The sequence below is a fragment of the Pantherophis guttatus genome, chromosome 3, assembly GCF_059756535.1.
Source record: "Pantherophis guttatus breed Tessera chromosome 3, ASM5975653v1, whole genome shotgun sequence".
Taxonomy (NCBI): Eukaryota; Metazoa; Chordata; class Lepidosauria; order Squamata; family Colubridae; genus Pantherophis; species Pantherophis guttatus.
The window spans coordinates 109665927-109692768 of NC_142065.1; the positions used below are offsets into that span (position 1 = coordinate 109665927).

General features: G+C 39.2%; 1 protein-coding gene across 3 annotated transcripts in view; it reads right to left on the reverse strand.

Moving 5' to 3' along the window:
• PBX1 (PBX homeobox 1) overlaps positions 1–26842 on the reverse strand; it is a 350318-nt gene that overhangs the window by 20264 nt on the left and 303212 nt on the right. Inside the window, exons 4-7 of one of the 3 annotated variants that reach the window (XM_034409871.3) lie at positions 25271–25461; positions 19705–19840; positions 9275–9323; positions 731–843 (exon numbers count right to left, since the gene is read on the reverse strand). In XM_034409871.3, coding sequence (XP_034265762.1) covers positions 731–843; positions 9275–9323; positions 19705–19840; positions 25271–25461 — 489 coding nt within the window. Of the gene's footprint in view, positions 1–730; positions 844–9163; positions 9324–19704; positions 19841–25270; positions 25462–26842 lie in introns of all 3 variants that reach the window. The other 2 variants (XM_034409870.3, XM_034409873.3) reach the window with 2 other exon arrangements.

The following is a 26842-nucleotide window of genomic DNA, read 5'->3' on the forward strand; positions in this document are numbered from 1 at the left end:
CCATTCCTCTTATTTGTTATTGCTGTAGGCACTTTGCACATTCAGTCTAACAGTACAATCTGCACTGATTTTAACGGCACTGTCAAAAGATGGACATTTTTGGATAGTTGGCAATATTATTAAGAACCCCAGTGAGATGTGATAGGGAATTCCAAATGAGATGAGGCACAGATAGAATGAGATTCCAGAAAAAAATGTGAATACTCATGAGGCTATAATGGCAATACCTGTTCTGTTCTAACTACTGCCTCAATAGTAAATCATTTGTTTCTGACTAAATTTTTTAACCCTCTTGCTTATCAAACTGGTTTATAAGAAAGGATGGCAGGATTTGGTATGATATTGAAATAGGACTAAGGTCCTTCAGCAATGTATCAACATTTCCTTATTATTAAGCTAAGTAGAAGATAAAAATATGGAAGACTGAATAATAAACTCAGTGTATAAATATATGATCTGTTCTCCCAGAAAATCCACTAAGCAAATTGGCACTCTTTTCATTCAAAATATTGATTTTCCTCCTATGAAGCCAGAGCCAAATGCATTCACAAAATGTAGGCAAATTCCTCATTTTTCCCTGCTGTTTTTTTCTTTTGTTTCATTTTGACGGATTTGATGGTTGTTGAGTTTAATGCCTCTCTTAGGACAGTAATGGGGGAAGCCAATAGGATCCAAGCCCTTCCTTCTGACCCTGATGCATTCACTGGCAGTACATCCGATGGATCCCTACCTGTGACTGCACGTTGGCTCCAACCTGGGCCCCTTGGTAAGAATCCCCATTGAGTGACTGCACGCTCATGAACAAATCTCCAGAGTTTGACATGTTAAAAGAACTGGAAGAACCTGGAAAGGAAAGAGCGAGGCACCTGAATCATAGAAAGGAAGAGAAGCAACCACTTGCCTCTCAGCCAAGAAGAAAGAATGGCATGCAAAGCAACCCCAAACAGAAAACAATACGGTCAGGTTAGTAGCACGGAGAAAAGTGCAAGCAAACATAAAATTAAAAAAAATAGAGAGGGTATAAGAACTACAAATTTTACATTAAAAAAGACCCCCCTTCTCTCTTTTCAGCAGGAGAAGTCTTTCAGATCTTGATGTATAGGATAGTTCCAGTTTGGGGGGAATGACAAGTTTGTTATGGATAGCATTCTAATAGCTTAACAAGCATTGATATTTTCTGCAATGATGTCTGGAAGACAGAATCTTATTATTCTAAAATAACTGCCATAAATGTAAATGTATAGCCAATGAGTACAGCATGCCATGCTTAGACGCTGCCATTTTCAGAAGGGGTGCTGGTGACAACCCATAATGAAGCTGTTATGGCCAGCTCGGCAGGGTAGTGAAATGTGGCATGAAAAACAGACTAAATAGTTGCATTCTGCAGTGTCTATCCAGAGATCCCACACATCTACATCCAGAGAGGAGCATGTGTCATTTGTTGGGCGGAGGAGAAAACGGGGCATAAGACTTTGGTCATGCTCTCTTTACCCTTTCCAAGTTATGTCAAGTCATACTTGAAACTAATTACATGCAGATATTATCTTGATCATCAGTTGAGTCTGAAAAGGCAATTCTAGGCACAAAACATTTTCAACTTTCCCACATATCTCCTCTCCCAAATATGCCTTAAAAGTGGCAAACTAACTGAAGTGCATGAGACAGGCTGGAGGGGTTTATTTTTGAAACTCTCGTGCAACTCAGTATGTTAAGTATGAGAAAGCTTAACGTGCAAGGTTTAGTGCTAAACATGACATTAGGCTTGAAGGGAGAGACTTCAGGGCCCAGGTCAGCTCCACTACATTACTGCAGTGCCAAGCGGTTCAATGCTTCCCCTTGAAAGATACACAGTTGCTTGGCTCTTTGCTAAACTGCTCAATAGCAAGATGCTCTGTGTAACATCTACTCTGCTTTAGCTCTGCAAAGCCCTTTTTCTTAATCTCTAGTTCTCAAAGCAAAGTGAGAAGACACATTTGGGAAAGAGTGTGCTAATTATTTCTCTGCTCTGGCTAGTCTGTGCAAAATCCTTCTTTGCCTCTCAGAGGAGAAATTCTAGAATACAATAGTCACTAAGAGTGAAAAGTTCTTCCAAGTCTAAGAGGCTCCTGTTGCCTTTGCCAGGTTTTGGAATAGATCCTGAAACTATTACAAAATAATTCAGGAAACAGAAATTGATTTGCAATGGATAATCCAAGAAATCTGCTGGCAATTACCTTGAGTCATTTTCAATATCTCTCATTCCTGCATTGCAATTCTTTTTAGAGTGCAATGATAGCAATGTCTTGTCATGTGACACTATCTTCTGAGCATAAAGAAGCTTTCCCAACTTTAATTACTTAATTGTCACAGGAATGTCTTGGGAGTAAAAGTACACCGCCCCCTCCAAACAGATGGCCTCAATAATTGATCTAGATTTTCAAGGTCATGCTGCATCATCACGAAGAGCTTGTAGGAACTCTATGTACCATCCTATTTTTCAACATCTATTTAAGTTGCTTGAGCAGAATAACTACTTTCTTCAGTCTGTCTTTTAAAATAAGGCACAAACTTTCATTTCTAATAACAAAAGTATTATTACATGCCATTTATAATCTGTCCCCCCCCCTCTTTCTCTTCTGTGAAAATTCTGAGCAAAAGAACAGGAACTGCAAAAAGACATTTATATAACTGGCATTGTCTGCTGTGGTGTTTGTGCATGAACATGTTTTTGTTTTTCATGAAATATTCTTCATAACATTTATGCACATCTCTAATTGGAAAATATATTGTGTTGCTTCTGCCACAGATACAGAATAGGTAAACTTGACTATTATGTATTTTGTACTAATGTATAGCAGTAATTGTTGAGATTGCACTTTGTGCCATCCTCAGCATTTTTGACAGTAATATAAAATTATAGAAGGGGGAAACATCAAGTATACAGGTAGTCCTCAACTTACAACCACAATTGAGCCCAAAATTTATGTTGCTACCGTATGTGAGAAATTTATTAAATGAATTTTGACCCATTTTATGATTTTTCTTGTCCCATTTGTTAACTGAATCACTGCAGTTGTTAAATTAGTAACACGGTTGTTAAGTGAATCTGGATTCCCCATTGACTTTGCTTGTCACAAGGTGATCACATGATCCCACAACACTGCAACTGTCATAAATGTGAGTCAGTTGTCAAGCATTTGAATATAAATCATGTGACCATGGGGATGCTGCAATGGTCATAAGTCACTTTTTTCAGTGCCATTCTAACTTTGAATGGTCACAAAATGAAGTGTTGTAAATCGAGGACTACCTGTAGTAATAATTATACAGCAAAGGAAAAAAAGATGTTGATGCATTGTAGTGATTAAAATAAACATGACCACTCTTTCCTCCTGCTGAAAAAGGAAAAAGAAAAAGAAAAAGAAAAAAGAAAAGAAAATTTAAGGAAAGAATGTAATTGAATATTGGGTTTGTGAACAAAAACGGTTTCCGGGCACTCCATTGTTTTATTAATGCTGCATATCTTACAACCTACAAAATAATTCTGTGAGCAGCATCATGCAATAGGTTGTTATCAGATAAGATGATCAATCAATAAAGGAGAATATTTATAGCTCAGGGTTGAAATCAGGGGTCCTTGCTGCTCTCAGAGTTTGGTTGTTTTCTTGCAGACGTTTCATTACCCAAACTAGGTAACAGCATCAGTATTAGTCCTGATGATGTGACCTAGTTTGGGCAATGAAACTTCTGCAAGAAAACAACCAAACTCTGAGAGTACCAAGGATCCCTCAAGATGATCATTTTTATAAAAAATTACAATCTGAAAAATCTTCCAGAGATGTTTTGATCATCTACCCAAAATCACTTTTTGCCATAGTCCAAATGTGTCTCATATTTCTGCTGAACAGAGTCTAACAAATTTTGTCTGAAAAAAATCACTGTCCATTCTAATTATAAATTTTATCAAATTTGTCCACTAGCTTTCCTTTCACCATGTCAGACTTTTAACAGAATACTGAGAGCTTGGAGGAGAGAAGCAACAGAGACAGCACAAGACATTTTAGTATTTGAAGCCAAATCTCTTCCTATTATTGGTAGCACAATAATAAACAATTGATAGAAGCTATCCTGTAACATGATCATAATCTGTTTCCTGAGTGGATCAGTTTGACTTTCAGCATACATTACTATGTCTGAGAATTTGACACAAAATTTCCATCTAATCTTATTATGCTGTTCAATTTCTGGGTTAGATAATATGTCCCCTCGGGAAGAATTTTATCAATGTATTAGTGTTTTAGTCCCCAGTTTCTACTTTCTTTAGATTTTTATTGTATTAGAAGTTGTCTTTAACTTGCATACTTCCCAGAGTCATTATGAGTTGGATAGCTTATAAATGTGTGAGAGAGATAAGATTTAAAAAACTCAAGTCAATTGTGTGACTTTGAGTAGCATTAAAAACAATAAACCAAAAAGACCCTCCCTTAAATTATATAACATTAAACATTGATAATATACAAATATAAAATACAAACAGAACAAAACAACCAAAAGGGACTCTCACTCAACTGTCCCTAGTGCCTGGGGAAGAACCAGGCCTTAATGCTTTATTTTTAGATAGACATAATAACTAGAAATGGTCCCAGTAGTGGATGTGTTTGTAGCCTTGCTACAGTCTTTTGCATAGCAAAATAGCAATATAAAAAATTATAATAAGTGAGTTTTAAAACCTACAGAAATTCCCCCCTCTCTTTTGGGAAAAGGAATTAGTAGTTGCACAAATTGGCAGGAAGGCAAGAGAACATTCAGAAAATGACATGGCTCAATAGTTTTTTTTTTTTTTTAATCATTAGGATAACTGAGAAAATGTCTTAGGCTGTTCCTAAGAAGACACTCTTGAATTCAATTGTAATTACTTTGGATAGAACATAGGGTTATTACATGCAGTTCTTCTACCTGCTTGAAATTTTAGAAACCTGATTGCATTAATAGCAAACCAATAAAATACATTAATAAATAGCATACTTTTATTTAAATAAGGGTTTAATGACAGGAAGGCAGAGTGTAAAAGAACATTACAAAAGTTTCTTTACGCTAAGAACAGTTTGATGGTGGAACCAATTACCCAGAGAGATAGTGGACTCTCCTTCACTGGACGTATTCACACAGTGCCTAGTTAACCTGGGATACCTTCAGTGGGATTCTGAACTGAGTAGGAAGTTAAATAGCCCATTCCAGGGATTTAAGTAGCCCATTCCAAGGTTTGATTCCATGAAATGTGTTGATGGTTACTCTTCCTTTATTATTTAGTTTGAAATAAATTCCATACTGCATTTACTTTGTTTCTCTTTTGTTATACCCCCAGACTTTCTCAATCTCTGTACAAGTAACAGAAGTTACAGAGATTAAAAACTATGTCGAGTGGTGAAAAAAGATACGAATTTTAAGGAGGCAAATCCAGTTCAATTCAGAAAAGGTTAAATAAGGAGGCCTGGTTTTTGTCTATCTCATTTAAATGATTAAGAAATTAACAGTTTTTAGTTTTTCAGCCAGTAAAAAAGAGGCTGTTTTAAGTCCACCTACATTAGGTGAAAGAAGCAGTTTGTAAAGAGTGATTGATTTACACTGTGGGAGGGAAGGAGAAGAACAGTAGAGTTCCACAGTAGTAAGAAGAGAGTCAATGCTGGTGTTCTTCAAAACTGGAGAAAAAAGGAAGCTGTAATGGAAATGAGAAAGAGGAAACCGAACAGGCGCAATCAAAAGAACAGGAAAAAAAGAGGAGTTAAAGAAACAATAGAAAGGAGAAGACCCTGGCTGAACAGTTTTAGTTTGGCTAAGTAGGATAGCAGAGGGGAATATGGACAGTTGGCCAAGAAGATCATATTCCTGGTTTGTTCTGTTAAATGCTATGAGTCAAAAGAAAATTTAGGATGCATAACCTCCAAGAAAACCAACAATAGCTTTGCAAAATGAGCAACCAAGAAATGAAGCAACTGCCTCTTCCCCAGCTCTACATAATTCCTGGTCAGCTAAGGGTTATGTGGCATGAGTATTTATAAGAGTTGATTGTATGGATCAATCACTTGGTTCTCAGGCTTATCCCTGAAATATAAGGAGCATTTTTAACTAACATACCACAACAAAATGAACAAAATTAATTACTCTCCTGTGTAATTAATTTCTTGGACAATTATTACTTTTACATTTCTCCATATTTGTCCTTGCCTTTATTGGCAGTAAGAATACTTTCAAATAGAGATTTTATTAGGAATTGAAGACTTTCTCAAAACTTGTACAAAAAACCCCATCTGAATTTGAGAGGCTAAACCCACTGTCAAAAAGAAACCTTGTTAGATGTAAGTAGACTTGACACACACACAAAGACAACTCTTCCTTAAAAATTTAAATTCATATAAAATATGTCACATGCATTTTTAAGTTATTTATAAATGGTGTCCACTACTTCTGAAATGTATGTAAAATTAGCCATTAGGCTCCACAGAAATTTAATAAGGTTAAAGTTTTGTAATTATTTTGCCAATATAATATTTGCAGGTATTAGTGCACATTATGTTTTAGGCATATTTCATAAGCTATAACTTCTCTAAATATTATGCATATTATGCATTTATCCAGCCAGTATCCAGTCAACTATATTCAGCCATAGCTCCATAGCTCTTAAAATAACTGCATAATAATAATGGAAACTCATTCCTTATGTAATATATAAGACTAATACTGACAAATCAGTGATTCCATTGGTAGCAGCAATTCACTGAATGCCATTTGTTTAAGGATATCTGTGTTCCAGGATTTTTTTATATCATCAAAAAATAAAAATGCAGATAATGTGTTTCTTTAAAGAACATTTCTTTCTTCATGCCTTTTGCTTAATTTTCTGCAGAATTTGCCTGTGATTACCCTCAACTATCTGATAAAATACTGTTTAAAAAACTGATCCCAAATCTAACTTCTCCCTTTTTGTGTTGTTACTGTTTTTAAGATTCTGACTGTGCCTTTTTTATTCATCTCCTGCATCTGCTGATAATCCTCTGATTTTCCTGGATTCTCTTTCCAGCCTGAGGGTGAAACACTTCAGAGCACCTCCATAAAGCATACATTGGCAGCACTTTATTGCCGATTCTCTTGCTAAACTTTTTTTCCTACATGGTTTAACAAAGTTTAAATTATTTTGAGCAAAAGTCATGAACAAATAGTGGTGTTGGTCCAGAACAGATTGAATTAATAATGCATTTTACTTAACTTATAAAGAACTTCTTAACTTCCAATTAAGTCAGCATAGTTATAAATAATTACAAGCAGGATAAAATGTAATATACAACTTCTGCTTAAAATCATATAATGTCATTCATTCTGCATAGCAAAAAAACTCAAGTACCTTTGGATCTACACTGTAGACACCTGCTCTATTCACACTTTGCATGTTTCAGAGCAGGTAAAACATCTTATTTGTGTACAGAAATACAATAGATAAAGCTGCTCCAAATTTTTATTGTATTCTAGATAACTATGAATTTAGGCAAAAGACAAAAATATTTCCATTCTTCAGCACGCAGGTAATCTTGTCCTTTCTTCAACATGAATTTTTTGGGATCAAGTCATGAAATGTGATCTTGTGAAATTTTATGATTTTGCCAAGGCAAAAGATAAGCCATTTTTAAAACAATGCTATCCATAAGACAGAACTAATAAAAACATTAATCTCTTATGCAACACCAGTAAATTACAGACCTTAATCCACAAATTAGAGGAGGCACTTATAAGGCAAAACACATTTGTTTTTTTAAAGTAACTTGTCTGGTATGAAGTTTGAGATTTTTCCATTTTTGCCTTATTACAGCAGGTAAGTGCCAGAAACAATGTAGCTGACCATTTGTCAGTTGTCACCAGTTATGCCAGGCACAACTCCCTTCTTACATAAGGCAACTGCGAAGTCAAAACTATCAAACAAATGTGAAGTACCAACTTGCAGAATGCAAATATGTTAGCAGAATTTCTAACTTTATTCCCATATCACAGAAGATGATATCAGTTTTCCAGAGAAAGAGAATCATAGTTAAATGCTCAGAAGGTGAACCCAAAGCTACTCCTACTCATCAAAAATAAAGTGTGAACAAGGACTCAATCTGTAGTGGTATTTCTAAATTCTCACTTAGTGATTCGTCATTCAGGAGGAAGATGGCAGGTCACTGATTTTCATTTGGTATGGGTTTATTGTCTAGCCACACTGTCTTGGGGACAAATGATACTATGGACAAAGTTTTTGGTAGGAAAAGTTTTGTTCACTTCAGATTTTAAATCATTCACAGCAGATCCTATGTTATGTTTTCCAATTGCGTGTATGCTGTAGTTTTTCATCTTTCAATATACAAAGCCAAAATGTATGGGTCAGTCCTCAGGTCAATGGCTTTGCAAAGTAGTGTCTCAAGAGTATCAAGAACCAGCAGATTATTACTTATTTGATAGGAAACAAAGTGTTACAAAATAAATAATTCTGAATGATAAACTTCCCCTCTATTTACATATCAAAGTTGGAATCAGGTAATTGCTAATGCTTCTATCCTGCCTTCTGTCACTTTATTTAAGATAATGCAATTTAATTTATTCCTTGAATAACCAACATGAAAATTACACATTGGAAAGGTTGTGGAACTAGGACAAGTTTAGAGGAGACCCACAAGTAATAAAATCAACAAAAAACATTTAAGGGGTAAGGCCCATTCCAATACACATCTAGATTGACTGACTGAAAACATCCTGAGTCATAGCATCACCAAAGTATGTATGCTAGTATTATGTTTTCTTCATTAATGTGGCTTCCACAGAAGAAACTTCTGTTTTTCATGCCCCACCCCCCTAAAAATTCGGAGTTACCTCGTCTCTCCACTATTGAAACATATAGAATACATACAGCCAACATTTTTTCTGACACCATCAGAAACTCAGACAAAATGTTACCTAGGCAAAAATCCTCAACACATTGCATTGTAAGTATGTAGTGAGACTATATTGCCTTTAGAAACAAAAAACGGACAGGAACAAAATTGTCTAATCAAACAGGAACTCAAAGTGAAAAACAAGAAACATACATTTATACTAAAAGAAAATAAAACCCCACTGGAAAAAAAGAACAATAACAACCCAAAAGAAAAAAAAAACTAACCAGCTGAATTGGGAGTTGAGGGTGAGTTAGCTTGGCTTCCATGGGCTGACACATTTGTAGCAGTGACAGCCGTTTTGGCAGCATAAATATTGGCTTCCTCTTGAAATTTACCTATGTTCTTCTTGTACCGGATTCGTTTATTTCCAAACCAGTTTGATACCTAGAGTGAATTTGAAAAAAAGACAAAAAACAAAACAAAAAGGTACCTATTAATAAGACGTCAAAGTTATGACCAGGATGGGAGGCTAAAGGGCATGGGAAAGTGAATGGAAAGGTGGTTACATGATGCTTTTTAATAGTTAAAAACTGTACTGCCTCTGAACTTACAAGACATGGGCATAGCTCACCAAATGTCAAGTTTCAATATATAAATAAAAACTACTTGAAATCTTTCCTGAAACTTTAGCTTTTACATGGCATACTAAACTTCTTTTAATCATAAATCTGGAAACTTCTCAAGAAGCAAGAGAGCTTCCAAGAACAATCTCCTATACTAAGGAATCATTTTTCCTATAAATCAGCTCCAACATCAGAAGTAAACGTGCACATTTTGCTACAGAGAGCAAAAGCAAGCAAGATATATTTTGACTTTAAACCTGCTGTTAAACGTAACTGTTTAAAAGGCAAAATCAAACATATTTTACATATAGCATCACAGAACACAGAATCACAGGTTTGGAAGGGACCTCGGAGGTCTTCTAGTCCAATCTCCTATTTGAGCAGACACCCTGTACCATGGGTGTCAAACTCGCTGCATCACATTGCTGTCACATGACGTATCGTGATGTTTTATTGCAGAGCTAGGGTGGGTGTGGCCTGTGCGTGACGCATCTGGCCTGCGGGCCACCAGTTTGACACCCCTGCCCTATATCATTCTTGACAAATGACTGTCCAATCTTTTCTTGAAATTTTGAAAGACAGTTCATACTTTTAACTGCCTTTAAAAAAGGCAGAAAAAGTGATGTTAATGTATATTTTGTAAGAATGAATTACTGAAATGCTAATTTGCAGAGATTCTTAGCTCAAATATGAAACATGTCAAGATGAGTGCTCAGGTAGCATAAAACCCTTATTTTCATGGATATGGTCATCAGTTTAAGATATGACAGTACAATTTCATTTGCTGGAGGATAGGGGTGGAATTGTTTGTTCTTCCCAACATGAGCTCATATATTACAGAATGTGGTTTACCCAAGTGATTTTAGGAATTTAAAGAATTAATTAAATGAAAGTTCACAATAATCCAGAAAGAGAATATCTCCTGCTTTACACATTCTTGTTGTATCATATAAAGCTGGATCTGCAATTCAGTGTGACCATTCTCAAACTGTCACTTTCATGCTGAGTAAGAAGTTGCCTACTTGTAAAAAACGAACAAACCCCACAATTAGTACAGATAATGGAGATGTCATTGACAGATTAAGAAAAGTTCTCTTGATTGAAGCTATGTACCTGATTCAAATTAAATCCTTCTGTCTAATACTGTCCCCAGTCTGGTAATTAGTCCCTAGTTCTGTATCCACCAAAACCATCCTTCTGGCAATCCAGAGAGGCTTTTCTGGTGGTACCCTTTGGAACCTATGCGAACCACTGATGTTTGTTAATATTACAGAGACTCATAGTTCTAAATATTACACTCATAATCATAAGGGATGTTGTATGTAATCACAAAGAAGAGATAATTTTGTAATTATAATTACCTCAATAGAAATCAGAAACTTCTGGATTTTTTTATTCTCTTTACACACACACACACACACACACACACACACACACACACACACACACACTTCTTTCTTTCTTTCTTTCTTTCTTTCTTTCTTTCTTTCTTTCTTTCTTTCTTTCTTTTCTTTCCTTACATTCTCTGTAAAATATTTAATAAAAATTATTTAAAAAATCATAAGCTTATATGACTATCATAGTAATTAATTTGGACAAATTGCATGTCATGCTTTCCTCTAGAATCTACCTGGTTGACTGAGAACCTTCATCAACTGTGTAACTTTATTGGCATTTTTTCTGTGGAAGTTGAAAACTCTAGATAAGCCTCCTGCTCATCATCACAAGTATTATGTCACTTCAAACCAGTCTATATGTTTGAGTTTGAATATGAATATGCTTACTGATATATAAGATGCTACCTGGAAACTTTGAAGGAAGGTGGTTCCTGGGGTATATAGTTGTTGATTTGAATTACTATACCAAGATTAGTGCCCTTCCCCCTTTTGCCTTTTGTTCACATAGTATATAGAAAAAAAACCTGGTTGAGACACAATGTTGATGAACTTCTAAGAGTTCTACTGCCGAAACTAGAGGTGTATGAGCTATAGACTATAAACATCATGGATGTTTCTATAGAAGTAGAAATTGCCTTTTTATGTTGTCACTGACACACTCTGCAATGCCAAACAGAGGATATTGCCATCTTACTGTAGAAAATAGGATGGCCCTACATTATTTATTGGCCCCACAAGGGGAAGCATGCAAATTAATGAATTATTCTTGTTGTGTTTGGATTAATCAATATAATTGTATTGAGACTGATATTGCATTGATCTACAGGCACATTCTCTTGAAGAAGTAGCTAAAACCCAAGTCCAAGGAGAGAGCCTAGAACATAGATTACTATCATGTATATTCATCCATATGTGCATGAATAAATGTGATTGTATTCATTGAATTTCTCTTCCTTCTAATAAGGATGCACACATGTGTTTATACAATGTGTGGATGTCCTTGCTTTGGAACTTGTTGTGCTGTTTGTAAATCTTGTCAAAGGTATAAAACATTCTCAGTTCAGTTTATAGCCTAGGTTGGCTGCATATTACCATATTGCTCCCCTCTACTACTGTACATTATTCACCTGTAGATGGGGAGAAACGGAGGAATGTGGGCAACAAGTACTATTCTATCCTTACAGACATTTGCTGTGAGGGATTTTGAACTGCAAATAGAAGGCAGGCAAACTGAAGCTGCCTGAGAACTCTGGAGGAAAAGGAGGCAGATAACATCTGTGACCCTGGTTCCTAATTTAAGTGGGCATTTTCCCCATAACAATCTAAAGTCCTGTGTCATGTCAGTGGTCTCTTTCCAAAAATTATCAGTATTGGACTATTGGTGATATGAAAAAGATTTTAACAACTCATATAAAGCAAACTTTTTCAGTACTTTAGCAATATAAGTTTTTTGCCAAAGTCAGCAATCTTGCTGTATTCTGAAAACAAGGATGGGAAAAAATTCCATTCACATATTTTATATAAAGTTGGGTCACGTTAGATAATTTAATGTTTATGAAATGCAGGGAGGTCTAAATACCTTGGCTAGCATAATGTAGGAGACTGCTGCTATAGTATCTCACCATGATAGACTCAGCAAAGGACAGTAACATTGAAGAAAACTGGTAAACTTTGTTCTTTCAAATAACTTTTTAAAGCGGTTGAAAGAGGTTGATGTTCAACTGTGTATCCTCAGCTTGTGCTATTGTGATACAAAAACACTTACACTACTGTCAATTGTGAGAAAAATTATCCTCAGAAACCAAAATACAAGATGATGGAGATCCCCAACAAAATTGATTGTTTTATAATGGAGCATGAGGCTTCTTTAAAAGGATACATTAAGATTTTCTGGATCTATTTCAAGCTATTTAGCTCTCATCAGCTAGCCATACCCTTACTTGGATTCAAACTTGGGCTGCCTGCATTTTAGACAGTTATATTAACCTCTGAGCCACAAGTGCTCCTCCCTTCATCAGCTTGAGCCAGGGGAGAGAGATTAAGTGTTTTTCTATCGTGACACCTGGTCTACCCCAGCATGTGGGAGGGAGCGTACGGCATCCCTTTCGCCTTTCAGCTCCAATCCAGGAGGCGAAAGGGATGCAGTATGCTCCCTCCCACATGCTGGGGTAGATCAGGTGTCTCGATAGAAAAATAATATATCTCTATCTCTATCTCTATATCTATATCTCTCTCTATATATATATATCTATATCTAGATATAGATATAGATATAGATATAAAGATATATATAATGGCTGGCAGGCGGGAGGAAATCTGTTTCATACTATAACAGCAATTCAAGTGTTCATACAGTATTCTGATTACAACAGGATCTGACATGAAATAATAAAAGAATGATATAATCTGACTGCTAAAACCATTAATAAACTCATGTAAGATAAGTTTAAGAAGAGATCCAGATCTGAACATCTGGAAAAATCAGAAAAGAATTGTCAACTCCACTCATAATTCTATAGTGAGATCAGAGCTCCTGGAGCTGCTAACTTAATCCTGGATAAAGAAAGCAACTGATCCCCTTGTTTTGGTATCTTAAAAAAAAAAGAATGAATTTGATGAGGATTGAAGAATGTTACTTAGAAAACTTATAATTAGATTCAAATTACAGTTGAATCTAAGTGAAATGATTAACAAACCACATCAAATTCATGCCGCATTGTCAAAATTCTTTCACTCTTTCAGGGGAAATACTATAAAGAAACATACTGATAGAGAAAGAAATTAAGCTCCTAAAATTAGACTTAATGCCACAACTACACATGACTTTTAAAAAAGGCATAAATGCCAGATGATATAATTTAATGGTACTGAATGTCAAAGATAGAATACTATATAATAACCTATATGAATTTGGTAGAGATAAACCTGGGCATGAGTTTTTTAATCTCATATCTGGAGATTTTCAAAAATAGACTGGACAATCATTTGAATGGGATGGTATAAGGTTTCCTGCTTTGAGAAGGAGGTTGGACTAGAAAACCAACTATAGAATGCACAGAAACACCATTTCATAAAGAAGATAAAACAGGAAAATAAGAAGAGAAAAGAAGAAGAGAAAGAAGAAGAGCAAGAAAAACAAGAAGTATGTAATTCAGTTGAAATAATGTTCGTTTCAATTATTTTCAAATATCATGAATACACGAGTACAGAAATATTTAAATCTCTCCATATTATAATATTTTTTCTATTCATTAGATTACAGTGACTTTGATACATTCAAATTCTATGATTGTAAAGGAATCACCAAATAGTTAAATCATGACACTACCTGTAAATTGGCTAATCTAAACCCTGCTAAACCCTGGATAGAAAAGAAAAGATTTAATCATAAAGGATTAGTTAAACTATCACATGATCTGGAATATATATATAAATGGCAGTGAAGCATCTCCTTCATTGTATTTCAGTTTTGATATGGGATATCTCTCATTTAAACAGTTTTAGTTATGCACCAAAAATCTCTTTAAAATTTCCTTTCACAATTTAGGATGAAGGCATTAATTATTTTGTTTCACATGGAATTCTACCTAATGGACCTTGTATTCTCTTTGAATTGTTTGAAATCTTATACTTGTGCATAATTTTGGCACAGTTATCTTTTTGTATATTCTCCTGCTAGATCTAACAAGTTTGTGAATGTTGAGCTCAAGATTAACCCATTATATCTTTAATTTCCAAGTTCTTCCTCATGATAATTCTGAGTATTGTAGTCTTCAATTTATAACCATTAATTTAATGACCATTTAGAGTTACAATGGCACTGAAAAGAGTGACATATGACCAGTTCTTACACTTATGATTGTTGCATCATCTCTACAGACACAGGATCAAGTTATGAGTGCTTAGCAACTGGCATATATTTATGATGGTTGCAGTGTCCTAGAATCCTGGGACTATCATTTGCAATCTTCCTAGGGAGCTTCTGACAAGCAAAGTCAATGGGGGAAACCAGATTCGTTTAACAACTGCATGATTTACTTAACAACTGTAGTGATTCACATAAAAACTATGACAAAATATTGTAAAATGGGGCATGATTCATTTAACAATTGCCTTGCTTAGCTCAATTGTAGTCATAAGTCAAAAACTACCTGTATTACATTATTTACATAACCAGAATCCCATATTTATTTTTTGAAACAATTTTTGTTGCCTTTTTTGTCTGATAGGTTTGGGGAAAATAATTGTGGTAATCAAGGAAGAAACTCACAGATGTTTGAAAAGCTATGTAGAGTCTTGATCCAAATGCATTTATTTTTCTTGAAATCTATTTAATGCAAGCCATTAGAATTTCTAATAATATCTGGTTATCCATTTAGCTTCCACACAATTACTACAATAGTTTCTTTTTATATTAGGACTTCTTGCTGTAAACTGAATGTTAGAAACATACATAAAACCCACACATTTTCCTCTCTTGTAATACACATGCTTGCTTATATGTGTGTATAACAAAAACAGGTTTATGTAGAATGCTAGTAAGTAAACTTTCCCCACTTTGCTAAAGCACAGTACATGAAGCTGCTGTGTATACCCAGCAGCGCTGGGAAAAAAAAACCCCAGGAAGGCAGAATACTACAGAAAAGGCCTTGTCCATTTTCATAATGTTTCAGTCCTTTGCTGAGGTACCATCTCTTGATTCCTTACAATAAAACTAGTTAGTTTGTTCACTTTGGTTAGTTTGACTACAACTAGTCAAACTAACCAAATTCTGCTGACAGGACCTTAATATTAATATTATCTTTTCTAGTCATAAATATATCTAGTATAGTAATAAAAGATAATATCACAAATCTGCCTTCTGTAAGCTTCAAACCACAATAAAACAGTAATTTAATCAGAACCAGGTTCTCTTGTTGGACTTCTCCCAAAAGATATGACTGTATCTCCAAGGAAACTGTGCTGGAAAACAGTTCTTGGGATAATCAGGGTGTCATATACATCATGCAAAGCCTTACCAAAAATCTTAGTCTACAGCATTATAAGGCACAAATTTACCCTCTGATGGTCATTTGAAAGGTATTAACAAATCAGAACAGGTCATTTTTGGCAGGATTTAGTTCTGCAGGCTTCCCATTGGTGTCTGCATTAGCAAATTATATGATATTGGTAAAATAATTACAGTTTTTGCTTTGTAAATCTGCTCAGCATTTTTCATATCAAAATAAAGGCTTTGTTGCAAGGTTGGCAAAGTTGTGAATAACATTGATTTCACCAAAAACCGATGAACCATTCTTCACAGCCACTAGGAATGGTGGGGCAAACAGAAATTCTCATCAGAATGTGAATAACAGCTGAGCTGGCTAGAGTTCTGCATCATATAGATGTCCAGCTAGTCTATCAAACTGACTTTAATAAACATAAGAATTTGGAAAGTCTGTGCAAGCTCAGAAATAATTGTAACCCAGTTTGTGGGGGCAATAAGCTGACTTTGTATAAATATACAAAAGTATGAAGGCTATTGCTTAACACATTGTAAGCCGCCCTGAGTCTCCGGAGAAGGGCGGCATATAAATCAAATTAAAAAAAAACAAACACTGAATAGTAACTGGAGACAAAGTACTCTGCGTATTGTTTGGCATCATAGAAACTATTTTGAAAATCCAGCCCCGCTCTCAATATACAGCTGTCATGTGGCCTTAATAGTAATTGAAATACACTGTTTTTCAGATTTCCTACCATCAACACAGAAGTTTGCCTTAAAATTCCTTGAACACTGCTGGCAAATTTTATTGGATAAATTTTCAATTCACATGCATCTGATTAATCTAATATTTCCTATGCAGAAAGAATATTATCCTAGGACACTCCTCTCCCTTATGTTAAAGGTGAAAATACTTAGTAGTTGCAAACAAATCTTTCAAGGAATCATAGAATCATAGGACTGGAAGGGACCTCAGAGGTCTTCTAGTCCAATCCCCTGCCCATGGCAAGAGACTTTATATCATCCCAGGCAATCTCTTCTTGAAAACCTTCAGTAATGGAGCACCCCGAATTCTGGAAGGAAAACTGTTCCATTGGTTAAGCAGTTGGAGGGCTAGTCGTTCTGAATCCGACCGGACACTGGTAAGATCTCATATTAAGAATTACCTAGTGGTGATAAAAGTAGAGAAGAGTAACTACTTTTCTGCTCTTATTGCGTCATCAGATAATCGCCCAGCTGCCCTGTTTAGGGTGACCCGCTCCCTGCTCCACCAGGGGGCGCGGGAGGACCCCTTGGAGGGTAGAGCTGAGGATTTTGTACAATATCTGTATGACAAAATCGCTCAGATTCGGGAACAGCTGGACTCTGACTGGGTAGATCCAGGGGAGATGACAGGGGCAGGTCCTGAGAATATTATATGGGAAGAGTTTGATCCTGTGACTCCCGAAAGCGTGGACAGAATACTGAGCAGACTGAGTGCGGCCACATGTTTATTGGACCCGTGTCCCTCCTGGCTGGTGCTGGCCTCCTGGGAGGTTACACGAGGCTGGCTCCAGGGGATTATAAATGCTTCTTTGAGTGAGGGTGTCTTTCCCGCCGCCCTGAAAGAAGCAGTGGTGAGGCCCCTCCTCAAGAAGCCTTCCCTGGACCCGGCTGTGTTAGCAAATTATCGTCCTGTCTCCAACCTTCGCTTTGTTGCGAAGGTTGTTGAGAGTGTGGTTGCACGACAGCTGCCTCAGTACCTGGATGAATCGACTTATCTAGATCCGTTCCAGTCGGGCTTCAGGCCCGGGTACAGCACGGAGACGGCATTGGTCGCATTGGTTGATGATCTCTGGAGGGCTCGGGACAGGGGTTGCTCCTCTGTCCTGGTCCTATTAGACCTCTCAGCGGCTTTTGATACCATCGACCATGGTATCATGCTGCACCGGTTGGAAGGGTTGGGCGTGGGGGGGCACTGTTTTACAGTGGTTCTCCTCCTTTCTCTCCGACCGGTTGCAGTCTGTGTTGACAGGGGGGCAGAGGTCAACCCCGAGGCCCCTTGTATGTGGGGTGCCGCAAGGATCGGTCCTCTCGCCCCTTCTGTTCAACATTTATGTGAAGCCGCTGGGTGAGATCATCCGTGGTTTTGGGGTGAAGTACCATCAGTACGCTGATGACATCCAGCTGTACATCTCCACCCCAGACCACCCCAATGATGCCCTCGAGGTGATATCCCGGTGCCTGGAGGCCGTACGGATTTGGATGGGGAGGAACAGACTCAGGCTCAACCCATCCAAGACCGAGTGGCTGTGGTTTCCGACGTCCCGATATAGTCAGTTGGCGCCATCTCTGACTATTGGGGGCGAGTCATTGGCCCCCACAGATGGGGTTCGCAACTTGGGCGTCCTCCTGGACTCACGGCTGTCTTTAGAAGAGCATATGGCGGCCGTGGCCAGGAGGACTTTTTATCAGGTTCACCTGATTCACCAGTTGCATCCCTTTCTGGATCGGGACTCGTTACGCACGGTCACTCACGCCCTTGTCACCTCACGCCTGGACTATTGCAATGCTCTCTACATGGGGCTTCCCTTAAGGAGCACCCGGAGGCTCCAACTGGTCCAGAATGTGGCCGCGCGGGTGGTGACGGGAACGATGTGGCGCTCCCATGTGACCCCCCTCCTGCGCGAGCTGCACTGGCTCCCAGTGGTCTTCCGGGTGCGCTTCAAGGTTTTGGTTACCATCTTTAGAGCGCTCCATGGCTCAGGACCAGGGTACTTACGAGACCGCCTTCTGCCACCAGTAGCCTCTCACTGACCAGTTCACTCCCATACAGAGGGGCTCCTCAGGGTACCGTTGGCCAAATAATGTCGACTAGCGGCCCCCAGGGGGAGAGCCTTCTCTGTGGGGGCACCTGCCATCTGGAACGAGCTCCCCCCGGAGATATGGAGGATTCAAGACTTACGCATCTTCCGCCGCGCCCTAAAAATGTTCTTATTCCAACAGGCTGGTCTGGCCTAACTCTCCCTTTTAAATTGGGTTTTAAAATGTTTTTTAGATAAATTGGATGTTTTAAATTTGTTTTTTGAGCCTAAATTATTTAATTTGTTTTTAATAGTTTTTTAACTTTTGTATGTCTTTGTATTTTATCTTGGCTGTTCACTGCCCTGAGTCCTTCGGGAGTAGGGCGGTATACAAATATGATTAATAAATAAATAAATAAATAAATTGTTCCGTCAGGAAATTTCTTCTAAGTTCCAGGTAGGATATCTCTTTAACAAGCTTCCACCCATTGCTTCCTGCCCTGCCCTCCTTATTACAGAATAAGTCAACGTCTTCCCCCCTGTGTGATTTTTCCTGCAGTCCCCTTATCATTTTAGTTGCTCTACTTTGCATTCTGGTTTGTTTATCATTACTTCTCTTTAGGAATTCCAGATAAGCTTCCAAGAAATCAAAGGACTGCACAGAATGCAGTTGGAAAATAATGGCCCTGATGCAAACAATATAATCTCTGTTTCTGCTTTGATTTTATATAATCTATGCATGAAAATAATACATTTGCATATTGCTACATGATTTTTGATTTTTTTTACAAGTGAATGAAAACAGTCCTGCAAAACTCTATTTATTCCAAATAAAATCCAACATCTAAAAACAACTAGTTTCATTTTTTAAGCAAACTATTTTCGTCCCTGTCCACTGTTTTTCCTAAGTACTTTGCCCAGCATTCATTATAGAATTAATGAAAACACCTTCTTGTAGCCTTTCTGCCTTAATGGATGGAAAGGTAGATGGAAGGATGGGTGATGGCCACCCTATAGATGAGCATCCAGGTTTCTTACCTGTGAGACTGTGATGCCACATTTCTTGGCTAGTTCCTCTTTGGCTTCCTCACTGGGATAAGGGTTGCTGAGATGAGAATAGAAATACTCATTGAGAATTTCTGTAGCCTGCTTGTTGAAATTTCTTCTCTTCCTCCTGGTCACAAAACATGAAGGATAATCAGTATCAGCGATTCCAGAGCATTATTTTTAAAAAGTAAGTTCAGAGCCATGAGATTCCTTTTTGGCTCCTACAAACAGATTGATGCTCAGATATGTCATCTTTTTTTCTGGTTTTCACTTTCTGGGGAAACTCTAACATACTTCATATCTTCTTTCTACTTATACACAAACCTCATTAGCTTTCTACTTATACCACAAACCTCATACTTTTTGTCTTGTAAAACACTTTTTGTTTGTCCTTTCTGAGAGCAAAAGATGATACCAATTGATAAAGTATAATTTACTCTTCAGCTATCTAATTCTGCTCCTTGCATAGAACAAAGTTAAAATATGGTTTGTAAAGTTGTTACCTACTTTGTTATATTTTTCCTCAGTTAAATTGTTTGACTTATTATTTAATGAAAAACTATGGTTGAATTCAGACAAAACCAATTTCTTAAAGAATAAAAATATTACGTTTGGGCTGAATCAGTTCATTGGGCCACCTCCCTCTCCCCATGTATCCACTCCCTTCTTTGCCATCTTGTGTTAATGCTTTTATCCGCTGTGTTATTTTATAATTTATGATTTTAATGTTTTTTTAATGCTTGTATGTTGTAAGCTGCCCAGAATTGTTGGACACGAGATGGGTGGCAAATAAATTTCAAAATAAATAAATAAATAAATACATACATACATACATACATACATACATACATACATACATACATACATACATACAGTATTTTCCGGCGTATAAGACGACTTTTTAACCCAGGAAAATCATCTCAAAAGTCGGGGGTCGTCTTATACGCCGGGTACCTGAATCTGAGTTGCTGGCGCTGACCGATGACACTTTGGGAGCGCCGGCAACATTGAGGGGAAGCTGTACTCCAAATTAGTTCCAACCTACAAGAGGTGCCAGGCAGTGCGCGGCCCACGAGAAAGGAACGCGTCCCCACTCTACCCCAGAATTCGGGTCACCTTCCTTTCTTTCCCAGCAGTCCACGGTGAAAGCGGCGCCACGGTCGACCTGGGCCAGCGCCTTGCACACCTGGTTCTGCGTCTCCATTATGAGAAGCTCCATGCGACTTCGCATGTCTCCGCCCCAGTCGCGCAGCTCTCGCAATCCGCTCACCGGAGGAGCCATGAAGTGCTCGCACCGCCTTGCCAGATCTTCCTTGTCCTCCTTTCCCCATGGCTTTTCTGGTTGTAATTGCTGCTGCTGCTGCCGCCGAGGCTGCTCCTTCATCTCTGCCCGCCGCACCAGACCCAGCCCGGCCAGCACCGCCGTGGCTCCCGCAGTCCAAGCGGATCGTCACCCGGGCTCGCAGGCGAAGGGTGGGAGTGCGCAGCGCACTTTCCTGGCTTGGCGCCGATCCGGACGGCTGCAGAAGGAACTGGGCACCGGCTGTCATGTCTTTTCTGCTGTGCGGGATTCGGCACCTGGGCTCCCGGGGTTTAAGCCTCCGGGCCGGCCCACGCTGCTCCAGGATGTTCGCTTCGGGCTCCTTGGAATCGCTGCCGGGCGGTTCTTCCCGTTGGGGCGATGGTGGGTGGCAGCGATCGGCGTCGCTTGGACTGCAGGAGCCACGGCGAACTCCTTCTCCACGAGGTATTGCTCTGCATTTCACCACCTCTTCCAGGCTCGCAGCCACCCACCATCGCCCCAACGGGAAGAACCGCCCGGCAGCGATTCCAAGGAGCCCGAAGTGAACATCCTGGAGCAGCGCTAAGTTACCTTCCAGGGTGGAGGGGTGAGTGTGGAAGAATAGGTGAAGCTAAAACGGCTTTCTCGTTCATCCCGGTGTCGGGAGAAGCGGCTTGAGGGGCGCCCGAGCTTTTAAGATTTTAACCTCGGCTAATCAGGCGGGGGAAAGAAGTGCTCTAGTCTGCAAACTAGGCAGGGTCTTGGGTTTAAAGGGTGGGGGGGCAGAGAAACTTTCAAGGCAGTTTTCTCTCAGCCAGAGGTAGAATCTGAACGGGAGAATATGGGCGTTGCTGCGTGGATTGCATTATTTCGCTCATTTCTGGAAATATCCCTGCGCCCCTTTTCGCCTCCCGGAATTATGTGGGTCCCACCCACCCCACCCCACAACAGATCTGCGTGAGAGGCCAGAAAACTGTGGGTTTCGTGTGTGTGTATGTAACAAAAGGTGCAGATGTCTTTCCCCCCCCCCCGTTTCTTTCCGGCTGCAGCCTTTCTTCTGAATGGGGTCGGGCTGGATACGCCGCGAAAGAGATCAGCTTGGGGAAAAAAAAACCGGTCTGCCGCCTTTACCACTACCTCCCCTCTCCACAAACACACACTTTTTGTTGTTGTTTGTTGCTGATAACATTCCCCCTCGCCCCCCCCCAATTCCACGGATTGAAAGCCGCCGAGAGAGAGAGAGAGAGAGAGAGAGGGAAAGAAAGAAAAAAAGAGTTTTGATTCTGCCGGCTTATCGCGAAGGCATTGGAACAAGCGGCCTAAAACTAGGAGGCGTGTAAAGTCGCGGCTTAACGTTGCTGCAACGAGACTTTGGTGCCTGTTTGTGTGGACGGTGTCCATGCTCGCCGCGTCCTCTGTATCGAGACCTCTTTTAAAGCTCCTTTTTGATAAACCCCCCTTGTGCCTCTTCTCCGGGTTTCTTGGTAACTGGGATCCGCTACACGTGCAAAACGGAGTCCCGAAATGGCTCTCCCGAGGTTGCCCGCTCTCACCATTACTGCAGCTGTCCGGATCGGCGCCAAGCCAGGAAAGTGCGCTGCGCACTCCCACCCTTCGCCTGTGAGCCCGGGTGCCGATCCGCTTGGACTGCGGGAGCCACGGCGGTGCTGGCCGGGCTGGGTCTGGTGCGGCGGGCGGAGATGAAGGAGCAGCCTCGGCGGCAGCAGCAGCAGCAATTACAACCGGAAAAGCCATGGGGAAAGGAGGACGAGGAAGATCTGGCAAGGCGGTGTGAGCACTTCATGGCTCCTCCGGTGAGCGGATTGCGAGAGCTGTGCAACTGGGGCGGAGACATGCGAAGTCGCATGGAGCTTCTCATAATGGAGACGCAGAGCCAGGTGTGCAAGGTGCTGGCCCAGGTCGACCGTGGCGCCGCTTTCACTGTGGACCTCCTTGGAATCGCCTTGGAATGCTGGAACCAGCTGGTTGCTGCGCGGAGCTTCCCCCAGGCATCCAGGGAGATATTACCGACGCTCTGACTTCCCCAGACCGGTGGAGCTCGCCATCAGTGGGGGTCAGCTGGGGAAGTCGGAGCGTCGTAATACCCCCCTAGATGCCTGGGAGAAGCTCCGCTCAGCAGCCAGCTGATTCCAGCATTCAGCAGCATGCAGCCTTGACTAGATCGGCACAGCTTTCTGTCAATGTTGTCGGCGCTCCCGTAGCGTCATCAGTCAGTGCCAGCAACTCAGATTCATGAAGCTGTGCGGATCTCGACAAGGCTGCATGGGTGAAGGAAAAAAACCTGGTACAAAATAGCCCTCTTGCCACTACATGTAGCGTAGCCCATTACCTTTCTCTACAGTACAGCAACAATACATACAGTACAGCAACAGAACATACAGCATAGTATACAAATATAACAGTCAAGACCCCATCATGGCTCCACCAGCAAGAAGAAAGAAATATGAAGCCAGTTTTAAACTTAAAGTTGTAAACTTTGCCATGGAACATAATAACTGTGCTGCTGCAAGACAATATGGAGTAACAGAAAAGATGGTTCGGGACTGGAAAGCAAATGTAAAAGCATTAAAGAGTATGCCAAGGGGTAAGTGTGCATTAAGAAGAGGCACCCCACATTGGCCAGAACTCGAAAAACATGTAGCAGACATGGTGAATGAGCATTGCCAAAACGGTTATGTAGTGACACGAAATAAAATACGTTTGTTTGCACTTCAGTGGGCCAAATCTAACCCAGATCACAGCAACAGATTTAAGGCCACTGTATCCGGGTGTACTAGATTCTTGGAAAGGCATAAGCATTTGAATTAAAATTACCATATTGAAATCAAATCTGATGTTTTTTAATTTTTATTTGGTGTGCGTTGGAAGAAGGGTAGTCTTATACCGCGAGTATAGCCCAAACCCTATATTTTAAGAGGAAAAGTAGGGGGTCGTCTTATACGCCCAGTCGTCTTATACGCCGGAAAATACGGTACATACATACATACATACAATTCTGTAAGCTTTTCTTATATTGTCAGTTAGCAAAGTTGCAGTTGTTTGCACTTAGCATTGGATCTGGCAAATTAAATTATTAATGTATTTTTAATCTTGTATTACTGGGGAAATAATTCTATAATTCATCTACTGCATCTCTTATATCAGAAACTATGTAGCAATAGTTTCCTTTTAGTAAAAGTTAATAATCCTCATTTTATGGCTGCAATGGAGCTTGGAATTTCTGTCGTAAGTCATGAGGGCCATAAGTTGTGGCACTCACATGACCAGATTCAATTTTACAAGTTTTTTGCATGGGGGTTATTAACTAAACACTACAGTCATTAAATGTGGTAGTCGTTAAGCGAATCAATGTATTCTTATGTGCTTTTTTGCCAGAAACTGGCCCAAAAGACCAAAAACTGGCAAAAATGTCATAAATCACAGCTACGTGACCATTAACTATTGCAATCAGCCATAAAGGCAAGCCAGTTGCCAAGTGCCTAAGATGCAGGTGTGTGTGCAATCATCAGAACTCTGGAACCAGATCATAAGTAGATTTTGGGAGGTCTATCATAACTTCAAACAGTTGCTAAGTGATCAGTTGTGGGTTGAGGATTGTTTGTAATTTATTCACTGAAAAATGGCAAAGTAAAGATTTCCTCAGCAGTTCTACTCCGAAAAGTACCAGGTAAAGCTCATATGCTCCCGACCTGTTTGTGTTGGAGGCACTGTTTAAGATGCTTCGAGACTGAAAGGATTAGCCGATGAGATTACCAATGCCCGGGGTATGCCCAAGGGGGGGGGCTCCTTTCATGTCCCCATGAAGGAACTGGAGTGAATGAGCTCACCCCGCCATGCAGCAGCACTTGGGTCTTGAACACAGGCTTGCTAATCTCCAACCCAGCATCCTAACTACATGAGCCATTATGCTCCTTAGCTCATAGGTTAATTGTTGTTCTATAGGATCTATTTATTCTATAGGCAGTTAAAAGTCTTCATAGCTCATATAAGCTATAATATGATGTGTAATAAACTAGAAAATTTTGATGCTAATCTAGTAAAGTACTAATCAAAATTATTGTTATTGTAAATTAAATAAATAATTTTAAAATTAAAAATGTCTAGCCCAAGCAAGTGTTTACTAGCTCATTCCCCCTCCCCTCCCCATTAATTATTTTGACACTAACATGCTGTCTATGGGGACAATCAGTTCTCTAAGTTAGAAATGATTCCTAATTGAAGAAGGCAAGTATATAGGTCTGGTCTAAAGCTCACCGTGCATCAAGAAATCGAGAGCGCAAGATCATGACAGCTTCACATGTGCTCTGTTTGAGTTGCATCTGGATGGAGCTGAACTTGCGGTGGATGATGCTGACCATCCTCTCTATCTCTTTGGGGGAGATAGGCCGAGTCCTGCTCTGTTCCCTCAGCAGATTCATCACGTGGGTCGTGAACTCATTACATGCCTGAGACACAGAAGAAAGAGCATGAAGAACCTTTGTGACCTAAGAAATCATGGTAAGGTGGCATGTTGCAGCTCTAAGGATGAATGACACACTTCTTTGCTCCCTCAAAGCTTTCTACTTTTCTGCCCCATAGTCTCAAAGAATTATTAACATTGTACAATATTAAAGATGGGGCAAGGTAAAGTGAGAGGGGAATGAGGGAAGAAAACAGATATAAATATTTAACAAATTGCATACATGAATGTATATTAAACACACATTCTGATTTATCCATAATAAGCCTCCATGGGATCTTCAAGGGAAAAAAAACATGCATACAGTGTACTCTGATATATAATTTAGACTTGTATTTTTTTTCTTAAATCTCAGTTTTAAGATCCACTCAATTATTGTAAAGCAAAGGATGCAATTGAATGCATAATAAAAGTTAAATAGATCAATTGCAAAACATCTGTAAAGTTCAATTTATACAACGTTCTTCCACAAGTTTTAAACTGCATATCATCTTAGATCATACGCTCTTTTAAGTGATCTGTTGCTAAAATTTTGCTGTCAAATTTCAGTGGAAATAAGGAGAAGCTTTTGGATGCATACCAAAGTCTCAGGGACTGCATTTAGACTAGGCTCTGTTTACCCAAGCCCTGAATAATGTTTCAAATATGGGACGTACAAATATAAATCAGTTTTGCATATCTATCTGATGTGTGACTGGAGCCTAAGCTAAACAGAGTTGCGCTTTGTTTGTGCCTAGGTGAAAGACCACCTGGAAACCTCCTTTAGGCCTCATGAATTTTATGACTGAAGAAAGAGATGGGGACATGTGCATCTGAATTTATTTTATTCTCTCTCTCTCTCTTGCTCCCTCTTTCTCTCTCTCTCTCACACTCACACACTCACACACTTCTTCCAGATATATGATGGAAACGTATAAAACAAGGCCTCAACATTGTCATTCTAATTTAGAATAACAAAATACTTTCATGAAAGAACTCAGAATCTACATTTAGGGCAAAATTCAGGTGTCTGAAAATTTATAAAATTTATAGGCTCCACATTGTTGAATTGTTGAATACAATAATATTTTTAAAAACTTTTTATTAGAGAAACATCTTTTGGTACTTTAAACCAAACTTTCAACAACAGAGTGTAAATTTCTCATGTATTTGACTACAGAAGTTGTCAATAAGAAGGAAAGGTTCTGATTCTGTTTGGGGAAAGTATTTCTATTAGAACAGAAGGGAAAGGAACGGTGGGGGGAAAGCTTGCTCGTATCTGAAGGTCAGAACTGATAATAGAGAACAACATTCTGGATAATAGAAAAATAGTTATAGTATCGGATTGTTACAACCCCCAGATCCTTGAGTTTATTTAATAAAATACC